General features: G+C 40.3%; 1 protein-coding gene across 8 annotated transcripts in view; it reads right to left on the bottom strand.

Moving 5' to 3' along the window:
* The window catches only part of lmo7a (LIM domain 7a), a 112888-nt gene that overhangs the window by 92411 nt on the left and 4482 nt on the right, over positions 1 to 15995 (bottom strand). For all 8 annotated transcript variants that reach the window (XM_088352309.1, XM_088352310.1, XM_088352308.1 and 5 more), the window contains exons 2-3: positions 8374 to 8444; positions 2643 to 2712 (exon numbers count right to left, since the gene is read on the bottom strand). In XM_088352309.1, the coding sequence (XP_088208435.1) occupies positions 2643 to 2712; positions 8374 to 8444 (141 nt within the window). The remainder of the gene's footprint in view (positions 1 to 2642; positions 2713 to 8373; positions 8445 to 15995) is intronic.

Here is a 15995-nt window from a genome sequence, read left to right on the forward strand (position 1 = left end):
TTCCTGCTCTATGGTTATGGATTTTCACTGGCAACTAGGTACAATTGTGAATATTATACAATGTCACTTTAACAAAAAATAAATTTGTATTTATTCAAATAACATGAGGCTCACTTAGAAAGAGCTGACAAGATTGTCCGTCATCTTGCTGCTAAGGGTACCCACCAAAAAAAACAAACAGAAGGGGAAAGTCTGGGCTAAAATTAGAAGTAAATGGTGCTCCGTATCTTGTAATTTTCTATGTGCTTTGTATCACTTGTTTTCAGTAGCATCACACGAAACAGCGACATCAAGGGATCAAATATCATACAATGTCCTTTTGAGAAATAATAGATCTGTATTTGTTCAAATAACATGAGGCTCACTTAAAACGAGCTGACAAGATTGTCCGCCATCTTGCTGCTAAGGGTACCTATACCAAAAAAACAAACAGAAGGTGAAAGTCTGGGATAAAATTAGAAGAAAATGGTGCTCCGTAATTTGTAATCTTCCTCGTGCTTTGTAGCATTTGTTTTCGGTAGCGTTACACAATACAGTGACATCGAGGGGTCCAATATAATACAATGTCCTTTTAAAAATATTAAATTTATATCTATTCCAATAACATGAGGCGCTGACAAGATTGTCCGCCATCTTACTTCTAAGGCTAACCACAAAAACCAAACAGGATGTGAAAGTCTAGGCTAATATTAGAATAAAATGGTGCTCCATAACTTCTTCATGCTTTGTAGCACTCTTTTTCGGTAGGATTACACGATACAGCGACATCGAGGGTTCAAATACATTCTAATGTCCTTTTGAGAAATCTTATTAGACATTTCTAGTCTGAAAAAGAAGATGATTGGCAGGTTAATTTTGGCTTCATTTTTACAGAGTAGCAACAGAGAACAAGCCAGAAAATGTGTGACGTAAACTTCGCTTAGAGAGCTGTTAAAACCTCCAAGGGCAGAACATGCAGAAAATGACTGCTTTTATAGCATCGTAAAAGGCGTTTGCTTTACTACTTCTGAAAGACATTCACAGGCCGATTTCAACCCTTTATTGTGTATCAGACAAATTTACGTCAAACTCCAAAGTGGGAAAAAGCATGCAAAGAAGACTCTTGAGTTTCCAATATAGGTCCAATACTTCCAGCAAGTACACAAAAACGCTGGCTTAAGCACATGACCTCATTCTGCGTCAGTATACTGCACTGTATTCTTTTACTAGAACCACAAAACATAGTGCGGTTGTCAAATAAGTCACTGATGACCACAAAGATTTTAAACTATAACAATATTTCCTGTATTGACCATGTTCATTGTGAACTTTGCTTTTCATCATCGTGTACTTGCATGAGGATCTCTGGACCTTATTATCGTTTAGCAATACTGTACTGTGGTTGAAATAAGGAAAATGTGGATATGCATTATAACTGAATTTTCCTACCAAAACAGATAACCGATGAAATCCTGCTTTAGGAATATGATACTGACACAGCTCACCCAAGGGTGTCGAACATGTGGCCTGTGGACCGGATCAGGCTCGCCGAGGGACTCAATCCGGCCCGCGAGACAACGCCGAGAGAAGCGTGAAAGAAAAATGGGCTGCAGGTATAAATATGCCTAAAGCTTGGCGCCACTCACGAAGCAGTACGAAGAACTTTCAAAAACAATTGTTAAATTTCTCGAAGAAATCCAGATTGAATCCTGTATTTTGCAGACCCACATACATTCGAGTGAATTAAATTTGCAATTTTTAGATCTTCAGTAAATCACTAATATATTTGTATATCTAAAAAAACTCTCCCAATCTCTTACAATTTATCCTCGTAATGGTGTTTTGTAAAATGAGAAAATATGTAGGTTACATTTTCAGTTGCAGGAAGTTCTTCCTATTTGAAATAACCACTCTGAACCAATACCTACATTTTTTGCATGGCCCATAATAAATGTCCACAATTGATAACTAATACTTGCAGTGAAACAAATGTCACAGTGCCCTGTATAGGTGTAGCAACCCGTAGGGTGCGAGAACACCTATTAGGACAATGCCATACAAACTAATGCCAACAGCTGTTAATTACGAGGGAAGAAATGCAATGACAAAGCGAGGCAACCAAAGAGCAATGTCGGTGTCATTTTTAAACAGACTTGGAAGCAATAACAAGGGTTTACCAGTACTTCATCCAAAATTCAAGCACTTTTCAACCCTTGAAAACACAACATCAGAATTCAAGCATTTTCATGAAATTCAAGAACCTGTCGGAACCCTGCATGTACAGTAGGTCATTTAGAAGAAAAAAAAAAGAACACCTATTACAATCTCTCAAATGTTTCCTCTCCAGGACTTTGGATGCATTTATCAATGTTGAATTATTTCAAGTGCCCGTACAAACCTAAAATAATTCGATTTATTACCCAGCTTTGATTAAAAATGAGCAAAATAGTCTTTCAAAATGCGACATTGTTTTGTGGTGTTTTGCTCTATTGTGTATTTAATTTTATGATTTTGGTTTGTTGCTACTCTTTAAGATTCATTTCAAAATCTCAAGGAGCTTATAGAGTGCATTCAAGAACTCCCGGAGGACGAGAACCCCCAAATTTGAAAAACCATGATGGAATATTTGCAATATTTTACATCCATAACTCAATATGACCTACCAGGCCAGCAATTGGTGTAGGAAGCCTGTTGATCCTCTTGATAATGCCAGGCTTGATCTTGTTGATCACGCTGGGGGAGAAAAAAAACATACAGAAAACATCTGCTTATCTGGTCCAAGTTACAGTGAATGAACAAAACGCTTTGCAAAGCCCTGCTGTGTTTACCAGAGTGTTTAACAGTGGCCACCTGGATATGGTTTTGTCTGTTCAAGAGCGACAGTTTCAAGTAAACATAGATCGTCTTGCCACACGGGACTCATTGAATTAAGACTCACGGAAAAAAAGTGCCTTGCCGGCGTTTTCACTTTTTGGCCCTGTGCAAGACACTCATAAAAAAGGAGAAAAGGAAAATATTTCACATTTTCTAACAAAAATTAATAGGAATCCAAACAGTTTGCTTCGTGTAAATTTAATTTGCAATAATAAACAAAAATGTAAAAAATATTTGCAACCATATTGGTAATATGGGAATATAACAATTGCCGAGATATCATTGTGATGATGCCAATATCCATACATCCATTATCTGCACCACTTATACTCAGTAGGGTCGCGGGACAACTGAAGCCCATCCCAGCCATCCTCGGGCTAGTTGATGATGTCAATATCCATCCATTATCTGCACCGCTTATTCTCAGTAGGGTCGCAGGGGTGCTGGAGCCCATCCCAGCTATCTTCAAGCAGTGGGCAGGGGACACCCTGAACTGGTTGCCAGCCAGTCGCAGGGCACACAGAGACAGACAACTGACTTGCTCATTTACCCTTAGGGACAATTTAAACCAGCCAATTAACACTGACATGCATGTTTTTGGAATAAAAACCGAGAAAACCAGAGTGCCCGGAGGAAACCCATGCAAGCACGGGGAGAACATGCAAACACCACACAGGAAGGCCATGACCTCAGAACTTTACTTTACTCCATTTGTGCAATTCCACCACTCTCTTGTGGTCAGCTTGTGTAGTGCAACTTGATTTTAAGTAAGACTGTTTGGCCAGACAATACACTATTGAATCAATGAACGAAATTAAGAAGTGGCTCAGGAGGTAGAGCGCTCGTCTTGGGATCAAGAGATCGCAGTTCTAATCTCGGCTCCTCCGTGTTACATGTCGAAGTGTCCTTGGGTAAGACACTGAACCCCTAATACCCCCAATAAGCAGGTTAGCGCCTTACATGGCTGCACGGCCGCTATTGGGAAATGTGGAGCACACTGTAAAGCGCTTTGGGAAGTCTTGACTTGAAAAGCGCTATATAAATGCAGATAATTTCATTTCATTACTTTCACAAGATTGTTGTAGTCATTTTTATTTGTGAAGCAATGTCACGTTGCATATTGCCTTCACTTGGGCCCTCCGTTTGGCACCAGCTGCTGCTCGTTGCCTGATTGGCTTCCCTCTTATTTAAACTCAGTGCTCTCATTCACTTCTTGTCAGTCCGTCAACGAGCCTCTGCACGTGCAAGACTTGTATTTTGACTCTGTCCGGTATCCTGCTAATGTATCCAGTATCCAGTATCGATCCCGCCTGTCTCGTCCTGTCTGGTATCTTGCTCCAGTCTCCAGTATCCGGTATCGACCCCGTCTGTCTCGTCCTGTCTGGTATCTTGCTTCAGTCTCCAGTATCTGGTATCGATCCTGTCTGTCTCGTCCTGTCTGGTATCTTGCTCCAGTCTCCAGTATCCGGTATCGACCCCGTCTGTCTCGTCCTGTCTGGTATCTTGCTTCAGTCTCCAGTATCTGGTATCGATCCTGTCTGTCTCGTCCTGTACGGTATCCTGCTCATGTATCCAGTATCTGGTATCGATCCTGCCTGTCTCGTCCTGTCTGGTATCTTGCTATAGTCTCCAGTATCCGGTATCGATCCCGCCTGTCTCGTCCTGTCTGGTATCTTGCTCCAGTCTCCAGTATACGGTATCGACCCCGTCTGTCTCGTCCTGTCTGGTATCTTGCTTCAGTCTCCAGTATCTGGTATCGATCCTGTCTGTCTCGTCCTGTACGGTATCCTGCTCATGTATCCAGTGTCTGGTATCGATCCCGCCTGTCTCGTCCTGTCTGGTATCTTGCTTCAGTCTCCAGTATCTGGTATCGATCCTGTCTGTCTCGTCCTGTACGGTATCCTGCTCATGTATCCAGTATCTGGTATCGATCCCGCCTGTCTCGTCCTGTCTGGTATCTTGCTCCAGTCTCCAGAGTCTGGTATCGATTCCGTCTGTCCTGCCTTGTCTGGTATCTTACACCAGTCTCCAGTATCCGGTATAATTCCAGTCTGTGCCGTCCTCTCCGGTATCTTGCTTTTGTATCCGGTATCGATTCCGTCTTTCATGCCCTGTCCGGTATCTTGCTCCAGTACCCAGTATCCGGTATTGATCCCCTCTGTCCCGTCTTATCCGGTATCTTGCGGTTGTATCCAGTATCCGGTATTGATCCAGTCTGTCCTGTCAGGTATCTTGCTTCAGTATTCGGTATCAATCCCGTCTGTCCCGCCCAGTCCGGTATCTTGCTTGTGTATCCAGCATAAGGTATCGATCTCGTCTGTTCCGTCCTGTCCGGTATCTCCTCGTGTATCCTGTATCTGGTATCGATCCCGTTAGTCCGGTCCATTTTCGATCTCATCTTCCTCTGGCTTCCTGTTTTCCTGCCCCTGACTTCTGTTTCACTTCTTCCGCCCAGCGATCGCCAAATCACTGGTGTTTCTGTTCACGCGCATGACTCCCCTATTCCCGTACAATAAAGCTTGTGTGAAAACGTTACGCGTCTGGGTCTTCCATCTGTTCGAGTTGTGACAAGCACTTAATGACACTAAATACTTGTTCATGTTTGATTGTTATTAATTTGTAATGGTGGCTGGTATAGCTTAAATCAGCATTAATACAATAATAACAAAAACTAAACAGATATGTACAGTATATTAGCTAGAATATTCAACAGTGGTTTGATAGCATTTTTTAAAGTGTCCTATTGTAATTTCTGAATTAATGTTTTAATATAACAATATAAAATTGTTCTGGGGATGCAGCAAATTGCTCTGCCATTTTTCTCAATGGAAACATCACCTGGGCGTGGGAATATTTTTTACTATTCACGCCACTAGATGTCACTAAAGGTGGCCATAAATAAACCCTAATCCAGTTAAAAGATACCCTAAGAACAACAATCTCGCTTTGTGTTGTCGAACACACTTTGAAGAATTCCGACGGAATGCAGTCTGGTGTTTTACATACAATAGAAAGTTGTTGATGTTGGATCAGATAAAAAAATAGAAGCTGAGTAAGAAACAATCGTGTTGGCAGGCCTTCTTCCTTCGATAACCAGCAGTGCACAATGCAAGAGAGGATGACGATGTTGTTCTAAGTGTGAAAGTGATTTAACCCTTATCCTCCCTTTTCCTTAGCCTGACAAAACACCCTGTTGCTATTTGATGAATTATAACTGGAACCGATATAGGACACTAGGTACACTGACGTGCAAAATATGTTGGAACCAATGTTCCCTCTAATTTTCCACGGGTCTGAGCGTTCACACAAAGTCGGTGAGCAGCGCTTGAAACAACAGTGAGCAACCATATTCCCAAGTGTGGCAAGATAATTAATCATCAAACATGACATCAAGTTACATTTTGTTGAGTTTCCGGCAAAGGTTGTATGGCCTACAAACGTCGTTTGTTCTTACAATTCTTTCACAAGATATCCATTTATTTTTATTTCCTGATATATTTTGTCGCATAATATTAACATTTTTTTGGGGCTTATTTAGTCGGTTGTAAGATACAGAACTGTACTTAATCACATTTTTTAGTGGAAGTACAATGTTGGCAACAAGATTCACTTGATATAATTGGAAATTATTTGAATGCAACACAAACTTTTTCTTCTTTTTTCTGTGGGTTTTTTTCTACCTTTTTTTAAATTCCTTTAAAAAAAATCTCATTGTGTTTATTTTTTCCGAGCTGTTACTTTTTTCTTTTTGTTCTCAATTTACTTTTTTTCCTGCATTTCTTTCTTTTCTTTTTTTCTGTCTTTTTTTCTAAATGTTTCCTTCTTTTTTCTCTTCTTTTTGTTTCTTTTTTTTCTCAGCTTTTCACTACTTTTTCATTTTAGTATTTTTTTCTTTTTTGTTCTATTCCCCCCTTCCTTTAAGTCATTTTGTGCATAATTTTACATAATATTTGGTCATGTTGGGATTAAAGAAGAAAAAACAACCCGAAAAGCCGTTTAGGACCCGAAAGAGCCGGTTCATTTTAGTGAGCCGAGCCGAAGAAGCCGGTTCCCAGACAAACTCTACCAACTTTACTCAACTTCGTTCTCCTTCGACTCAACTTCAAAATACCACATTTAGGACACAACGTCAGGGGAACCCGTGAATTTTTACCTTCATGCACTGTAACTTTGACTTGAGTCGCTTCTTAATTAGTAAGTTCGAGCCCTCATTTTTGTGCGCTGGCTAGATTTTCTTGTGCGTTGAGAATGTGCGAGCAGTGCGCAATTGCGCACGCGCGCAGTTTAGAGGGAAAACTGGTTGAAACCCCAAGAACTTTTTGACAAATTGCCATATTCAAACATATTCAAAGATAAAAAACTTTAAATATTTTCAATTTGTGAGACATAATCGTCAAAGGATGCCATTTTATATTGTGCTAACATATAAATGATTTAGAAGTAGAAGTTGCAAATATATTGCCCCCCTTTGAGTTAATACTTTGTACAACCTCGTTTTGATGTAATCACAGTTTTGTGTATGTCTCTTTTACATCTTAACATTCCAGTAAGATTCACCTAAAATCCCGATCCAAGACGTACCTGAAGTAAATTGAATGCTGTGATCACTTTGGAGAATATGGACGTTTTTTTCCCCAAACTGAAATCATCACTGCAAGTGCTACTAAAGCTAGGTTTACACTGCACAGCCTAATGCACAATTTTTGGTGAAATATAGGGTCTTTGTGAGAGTTTACACACTACATGCGACTTGTACGCGACTTCAATTGAGGAAACACCCATCCTGATGCTATTTTACATAAAATAGAAGTCTTGGACATGCAGTTTAACGCAATGCAGAAAAAAAACATTTCATATCATTAAATTGGTTGCACTTAAATTAGTGTCTGTGTGCTATTATTTGTCACTTCCCAGTATCCATAAATAAATTGTAGTAGAAATTAATTAAACATTTTTTTTGTTTTGTTTTTTACTTGGGAGTAAATCTTAGTGTTGAATAAAAATATTGAGGAAAATAACCCTCAATAATTGTTTTATAATGTAGTAGTTAGCACATTCGCCTACCACGCGAAAGGTCCCGGGTTCAAGACCCACAAGGCTGTACTTGCCCATGACACACCACAGTGAACGGTGCCCCTACCACCTCAGTGGTTAAGGGTTCCATCCAACCAACCAACCAACCAACCAACCTGTATATATATATATATATATATATATATATATATATATATATATATATATATATATATATATATATATATATATATATATATATATATATATATATATACATACATACATACATATATAATAGGGTTTTGCTTCTTGATCCTTTTAAATTAAAAGTCCTACGACTCATTTCGGCTTCAGGCTATTGTTAAAACGTATGGCACAGAAGAACAGCAAATCAAGTAAAGCCACAGTTTATCCTCTGTTGCACAGCCTTGAATTGTTAGTTCGACAAAAGGGGGGGTCGGCCAAGTCGCTGAGGGAGAAGGAACAAAAATGCGTCCTACTTACTCGCAAAGCAGAACTCCGTTTTCCAGAGCCGTTCGGAAGTCTTTGCCCTTAAACGTTTTCTTGGTGACTACCTGTAAAAAAAGATGAGAAACGAGTTAGTGGTTTACAAGAGGAGGTGCTGGTATGCGACCACGGGGAGGAGAGGGGCAGTTGGGTGGAGAAGAAAGGTAGGATGTTGAGAACAGTAGGAGAGGAAGTTTGAGCTATTTCCTCCAGCGTTCCTTTACAGCGTCTTTAGGTCATGAGTATTGCAGCTGCAGGTGCTCCTTGAGGTTCTAGCAATTCATCTTAATAAGAAAAACATTTTTAAATAGGATATACTGGCCAAATGGCTTAATTTATAAACATAATTTAACTAAACCCAGAAACAGGTCCAATTCTGATCTGTAGATAAGTGTATGGAAGAAAACCAATGGTATGTTTATAGTTGAGTGGACACTCAAAGTAAGGAGAGAAAACATCAATGGATTTTAAACAAAGAGAACAGGGGAGAGCACAAATCTCAAATAAGAAATTCCAACATGTTCTAAAAGCCATTCCCTGAGCCTTTTCCTTTTACAAAACTCCTGGGTTACAAGAGTGATCCGGCCAAAAGGGTATGGAAATCGAAACAGCAACATAATGTCATGAACCAGAACAGGACCCAAACGCATGACGTTCTCACACAAGCCTTTTATTTGGGAAGTCATGCGTGTAGGCAGCGGTCTGGCGCTGAAAGACAGGAAGCCAGAGACCGACGAGATTGATTCCAATTGCCCGAAGTGATATCGGACAGATGGGGTCGATACCCGACAGGACGTGAGAGACAGGATAGATAAGTAATCAGGACATCGAAAATAAACAGGACAAACTAGACGGGAACAAAAACTGGAGTAAATAATAAACAGGACAACATAAACGGGACAACATAAACGGGAACAACACCGTACAGGAAATATCAACAGGGACAGGACTGAGTCGAAACCCACGTCTTGCGGGTTAGAAGTTCGTTGACGGGCTGACAGAGGAAGCGTGACAGCGCTGAGCTTAAAATGGACAAATCGCCAATCTCTCAAAGAGCTGCAGCTGGCGCCACACGGGCGGGGCCAATTGGGAGCCATGGCAACTGTGACACATGATTGGCAAAAAGTGATACAAACAGTGCATATTAGTCAAAAATTACAAATAATAACAAACTGGCATCCTATGCAATCTCCTTTGCAGTTAATCGTCATCAACACCGCCCCAAAAAAATCATTGGATGCTCTTTGACCAACAGTATAAAAAACTCCTCTGACCCCTGCCACCATTTATTTGATCTGCTGTCCTCTGGTAGGTGCTACAGGTCCCTTAAAAGGACAGTGTGTATTTTTTGGCCACTATTTCTCTCTGTATTGTGTAGAGAAACCAAAAGACAAGTCTCCTTAGTTTGAATTCTTTCATGTGCTTTTAAGCACTCGTTTTTGGTTGAACTGCACAATACTGTGACATTTAGAGCTTAAATAGTACATACTGTCCCTTTAACACTGCTTTTGTGCAATTGCTCTTTATAAAAAGACACAGTTGTGTAGTAATGTATGGTATCTTAAAAAGTAATGTAGACTATCACACTAATACCAATGACACTTTATACACTTAACAAAGTAACTTGTTTTTACAGAACTTTGAGACTCTTTACTTTAATCATTTAAAAAACAAAGTCTTGAAACTTATACTGACTTTTCTCATGACATTGCCAAACGTTCCCTAGCATCAAGGTATTACAATCCTCAGCCCTTGGAAAAAAATGATAATTCAAAAGATATAAGTTAATGTCACAAAATAAAATGTTCACTTAAAATGTCATGAAATGAATACCAAATTGATTTTTCATTGACTGTAATTGTTAATTTGGAGTTCCTGGTTGTAAAAAGGCCACTAGAGGGCAGACAATATTTGTTTTGGCCACTGACGTGAATACAGTACCTTCAAATAGGCCTGGTATTAGCACAAATACTGATACCTCACATGCCAACTAACTCATATTTAAAGAACTTTACTCATCTATGAATTAGTATGTGATCTGCTAAATAAGTAAGGCTGGTAAGAGTAGATGAGTATGTTTTATAATGCTTATCTGTTATAGAAGTGTATGTTTAAAACTTAAAATAGAAATTTTGAGACTTTTTGGATTACATCTTTGTAAATATTTATCTGATCTGGGTTTCATTCAATTCTTAAGTCTCTATCTCAGTCAAAGCATTGCCAACAGGTTGTAAATTGACATGGCGAGGCTCAGTGCGGTTGACATTGTCATATTTTTATCCGTTCCGTATGGAATAAGTGCTGAGAAAGGCATTATTTTTGGCATTCTATCTTTATTCTTCAGGGACAAGAAATCACAGGCAGATGTGGAAACAAATAGAAGCAATTCTCTAAAATTAGGTTGGTAGTAAGCGAGAAAGGTGACATGAGTGTGAAACATGTTGGACGGGTTGGGCCAACCACATGGGTTTGGTTTTGATGATTCCTCCTATTACGACCTTTGTGTCCAAATACAAAAGCTTTAATAATTTGTCGTCTGTCTAGTTTGGAGAGCCGCAAAAAGGTAAGTATTCGATGTCTATGACACGAAGGGTTTAGAATAAAAAGGGTCCTACATGCAAACCCACCCTCTGTAACCTAGTTGTTCTCGATTGTTCTCAGCTCAGGGATGCTGCTGGAAATGTGAATTTCCCTTCGGGGATGAACAAAGTATCTATCTATCTATCTATCTATCTATCTATCTATCTATCTATCTAGTCGCAAATAAAGGACACCAATCAGGCTGCGTTTGACAAAAAAGACAAAAGACAGGGTTCTTTCACCTTTTTGCTGGCCAGATTCAAGCACTTTTTAAGGACTTTCAAAGACAATTTTCCAATTTCTTCAGTACCATTAAAAAAAAAGAAAATCCAGTGTGAATTATGTATTTTGCAGAGCCACACATGTCTCTGCAATTTACACGTGTGATTTTTAATCATGCATGTGCATTTATTAAAACATATGATTTTTAGATCTTGAATCGTTCGCGGGTGGCACGGCATCTGAGTTAACGAGTTTGCGGCACATTTCTGAGGTCATGGGTCAAATTCCAGCTACCAGCCTTCCTGTGCGGAGTTTGCATGTTCTCCCCATGCTTGTGTGGGTTTCCTCCGGGCAATCTGGTTTCCTCCCACATTCCAAAAACATGCAATCAGGTTAATTAACCGGTCCAAATTATCCCTAGGTTTGAATGAGTGAGTTGTCTGCCTCGCAACCAGTTCAGGGTATCCCTTCCCACTGCACGAAGATAACTGGGATGGGCTCCAGCAACCCCGCGATCCTACTGAGGATAAGCGGTGCAGATAATGGATGGAGTCAAATAAGAAAATATTAGTTTTTTCTAAACAAATATACCCCCAAATTGGTGTTGGGTAAAAATTTTACGTAATGTATATTTTATTCATCCATTCATCCTTTGCACCACATATTCTCAGTAGGGCTGTACGGGGGTGCTAGAGGCCATCCCAGCTTTCTCCAGGCAGTGGGCAGGGGATACAACCATTCTCTTTCATACTCCAATTGACTTGCCACACATGTTTTGGGAATGTGAAAGGAAACTGGAGCAACCGGAGGAAACACACAAAGGCAAAGGGAGAACATGCAAACTCTGCAATTTAACACAATTTACCACTGGGAAACGTTGATGGTGTAACAATAGTCTGAAAAAATAGTCTGTGCAATAACCTGTGAAGCCCTTTGAGACTCTTTGTGATTAAGGGCTATACAAATAAAAATGACTTGACTTGACTTGACTATTTTTGCATGGCCCATAATAAATGTCCGTAATTGATTAGTAATCCTTATACTAGTACACATTTCATAGTGCCCTGTTATGGTTTAGCATGCACCTGTCCTCTTGGGCGCAACCAACAGGTGGATGACGTTTCATAGGACAATGCCGTTCAAACTATTGCAAACTGCAGTTAATAACGAGGGGAAAAGGAATGCAATGGCAATGCAATGTTGGCGTCATTTTTAAGCAGAATTGTTGAGAAACATGGCAAAAATTTCAAGCATGTACAAGCACATCACCTGAAATTCTTACACTTTTCAATCCTTGAAAACACAGCATTAAAATTCTAACATTCTAAAGGATTTCAAGCACGCATATGAACCCTGGAAGAATGTCAGGATAAATAGGTAAGAATATTTACAAGGTAATGTTTAAGTATTCAAAATGAGCAGCAAATACACTTCATTTAAAAGTCAATGTAAGACAATAAAAAAATGTTTTTGTATGTGAGTTTATTAATAGTAGATTTGTAAAATTTTGTAAATCTAAATGTGCCACTCCACACACGAACCTCACCACACATCACTGCATTAGTGGTATTTGAGGTCCACTATAGATGGCCTGTCAGATGCCTTGGTAAAAAAACTCCCAACTACAGCTATATTAACGGGATTTGGAAATCCTCGCTTCAAAACCTCCAAAGCTTGCGCTCCCCTCAAGAATGCACTGAATGAGTCTTGTGACGACTTTTCCCCCTATGCTTAATACATGTGGAAAGTGTTAGCAAGGACCAGAAACAGAATTAGTGAACAGTTGACATATTGATCCCTGCTTTATATTTACTAGTATTTAGTATAATTTTTAACCAGTTCAGGGTGTCCGCTGCTCACTGCCCGAAGATAGCTGGGATGGGCTCCGGCACTCTCGCGACCCCACTGAGGATAAGCGGTGCAGGTAATGGTGGGATAGATGGATAGCATTATTTTATTTGATTAAGACAATGAAATCCTATATTTTTACAACAACAAAAAAAATCAACCAGCAAGACTAAGTATGCCATTGTTTTGTATCTTTGCTTTGTTACAGTGATTGTCACAGTAACATTAATCCATATCAGTAGGTGGCAGTAAAACACTATTTTTTTAACATGCTAATTGTCTGCTAACGAGATAGTCCAGGTAAATATATCTCATCTCATCTCATCAGCTGCACCGCTTATCCTCAGTAGGGTCGCGGCGGTGCTGGAGCCCGTCCCAGCAATCATTGGGTAGTGGGCAGGGGACACCCTGGACTGGTTGCCAGCCACTCGCAGGGCACACGGGGACAGACAACTCACTCGCTCAGTCACACCTAGGGACAATTTGGACCGGCCAATTCACCTGAAATGCATGTTTTTGGAATGTGGGAGGAAACCGGAGTGCCCGGAGGAAACCCACGCAAGCACGGGGAGAACATACAAACTCCGCACAGTAAGGCCGGGAGCTGGATTTAAACCCACTCAGTAGGTTCCCACGACCTCAGAACTGTGCCGCACACGCGCTAACCACCGCACCGCCGTGCTGCGGGGTAAATATATATAATGAATCGTTGTTTCAAGAAGCTATTACGATTGGACTGAAAGAAAATAAAAAACAAATGAGGTAAAAATGTTGCAGAGAAATTCACTGATTTCAAGTATTTTTTAATTTTATTTAGAAAACAGAAAAAGGTAGAACGTAGTCAAAAAAGTGGATTCCAGTGCAATAATATCATTTTTGCTCATTTTAATGATACATTTCCATTAACTCCAGCAAGAATATTGACTGAAATTGATAAACCTTAACTACCGACTGAGCCAGGGTGCCCACAAGTGATAAAATAAAAACTTTATACTGTCACGGTTGCCCATTGCCCTCACTTGGCCCCGCCCGTTTGGCGCCAGCTGCGGCACGTTGCCTGATTGGCTTCCCTCCTCTTTAAACTCAGTGCTATCATTCACTCATTGTCAGTTCATCAATGAACATCTGCACTTGCAAGACTTGTGTTTTGACTCTCTCCGGTATCCTGCTCGTGTATCCAGTATCCGGTATCGATCCCGCCTGTCTCGTCCTGTCCGGTATCTTGTTCCAGTGTTCGGTATCGACCCCGTCTGTCCTGTCCTGTCTGGTATCGATCACTCTGTCTCCTCCTGTCCGGTATCTTACTCTAGTATCCGGTAACGATCCCATGTGGTATCTAGCCGTGTGTCCTGTATCAATCCCATCTGTTCTGTCAAGCCTCTATCTCGTCTGCCTCTGACTTCTCTGTCTCACTTCTTCCGCCCAGCGATCGCCGCATCCCTGGCGCTTGTGTACACGCGCATGACTGCCCCATTCCTGTAAAATAAAGCTTGTGTGAAAACATTACGCGTCTGGGTCCTCCGTCTGTGCGGGTTCTGACATATACTGTCAATTGAAGCAAAATAATACTTTAATCTTAAAAAAAGAAATGAAAAGAAAAAGCATGAAACTAGTGATGGAATTTTTATCAAGCATTTTCTATAAAAGAGTTCCTTAGCTCAAAAATAGAAACGCTTCCTTTGGCATTATAATACCATTTAAAAAATCCTTCTTCTCAAAAGTTATTGGCATTTTGTACTTAATGATTTAATATTGCAAATGAAAATGTATCTAACTGTTTGCAATAATAAAACAAGGATAGTTGAAATATGACTAATACATTGTAATATTAACAATAATCAAATATACTTATATGTTTTAAAGAAATGAAATTTCATTGGAATAAGATTTTCAAAATACTACAATTTGATCTGAATATGATCCACAGAACAGCCTTACCGTATTAAGGCACCTTAGTTCTGTAACATACTCCAGAGTCTCATCTTTGCTGTCTTCTTTATCCAGGATGAAACATCTCCTCTGGAGGAGCCAATACATCAACGTTCTGCTCACCTCCAATATTGTATGTTAGCGTGTCTCGCTCTAATTGAAGCATTAGAGAAGGCGCGGTTTTCTCAGCTTGCGGCAGCACTCACGAACCAAATTGCTCCCAACATCCGAGCAAACCAATAACAGGCGGTCAAAATTAAAAAAACAATTAGTAAAACTGCACAGGGTTGACATCTGTAATCAAGTCAATAAACACTACGCCACGCTATCATTGAATTCTCTATCCACAAGATATCAGTCCGCAAAATACTCCGGCTTCTGTTATCCTTCAGCGAGCCAACAATCGCAGGAATTGAGTCCGTGACCACAACCAATGTTTAATCATGCGGGCCACTGAGGCGCATCCATATTCGAAACGCCCCAACCCATCCCGGTCCTAAAATCCCTTGCACTACAAAAGCAAGTCGTGGTTCATCAAGGTCCACCGAGGGCATTCTCCCAGTACAGCCCGGTCCAATAATATAAATCTCGATGTTGACACAACATTGCATAGACATGTCAAAGAAGCGAGAGTAACCTCACATGAGGTCCTCATGCGTCTAATTGCTGCGGCCACAAGTTAAACGCCGCCATGTTGAAGCGACTAATGAGCGGCCTTCATGGCAAACAATACGGAAGCAAGGGTCACGCGAGAATGGTTGTGAGGGGCAGCAAATCACAAAGAGTTTATTTTGGTGGAACACGCTACCAGGCTGCCAAAGAACATATTTTCATCTTCTGTTTGAGGTGAATTCCAGTATGATAATACATTTCCAGAAGGTTATTGGAATGTTCTTTGCCTAAGACGCTTACCCAAATAACGTATGTAGTTTCACTCACTGTCCACATGGATTGATGGATGAATGGATGAATGGGAAGGAAGGGAGGGAGGTAGGGAGGGAGGAAGGAAGGAAGGAAGGAAGGAAGGAAGGAAGGAAGGA

Source organism: Urocampus carinirostris, chromosome 14, assembly GCF_059441175.1.
Source record: "Urocampus carinirostris isolate Australia breed hairy pipefish chromosome 14, RoL_Ucar_1.0, whole genome shotgun sequence".
Classification (NCBI taxonomy): domain Eukaryota; kingdom Metazoa; phylum Chordata; class Actinopteri; order Syngnathiformes; family Syngnathidae; genus Urocampus; species Urocampus carinirostris.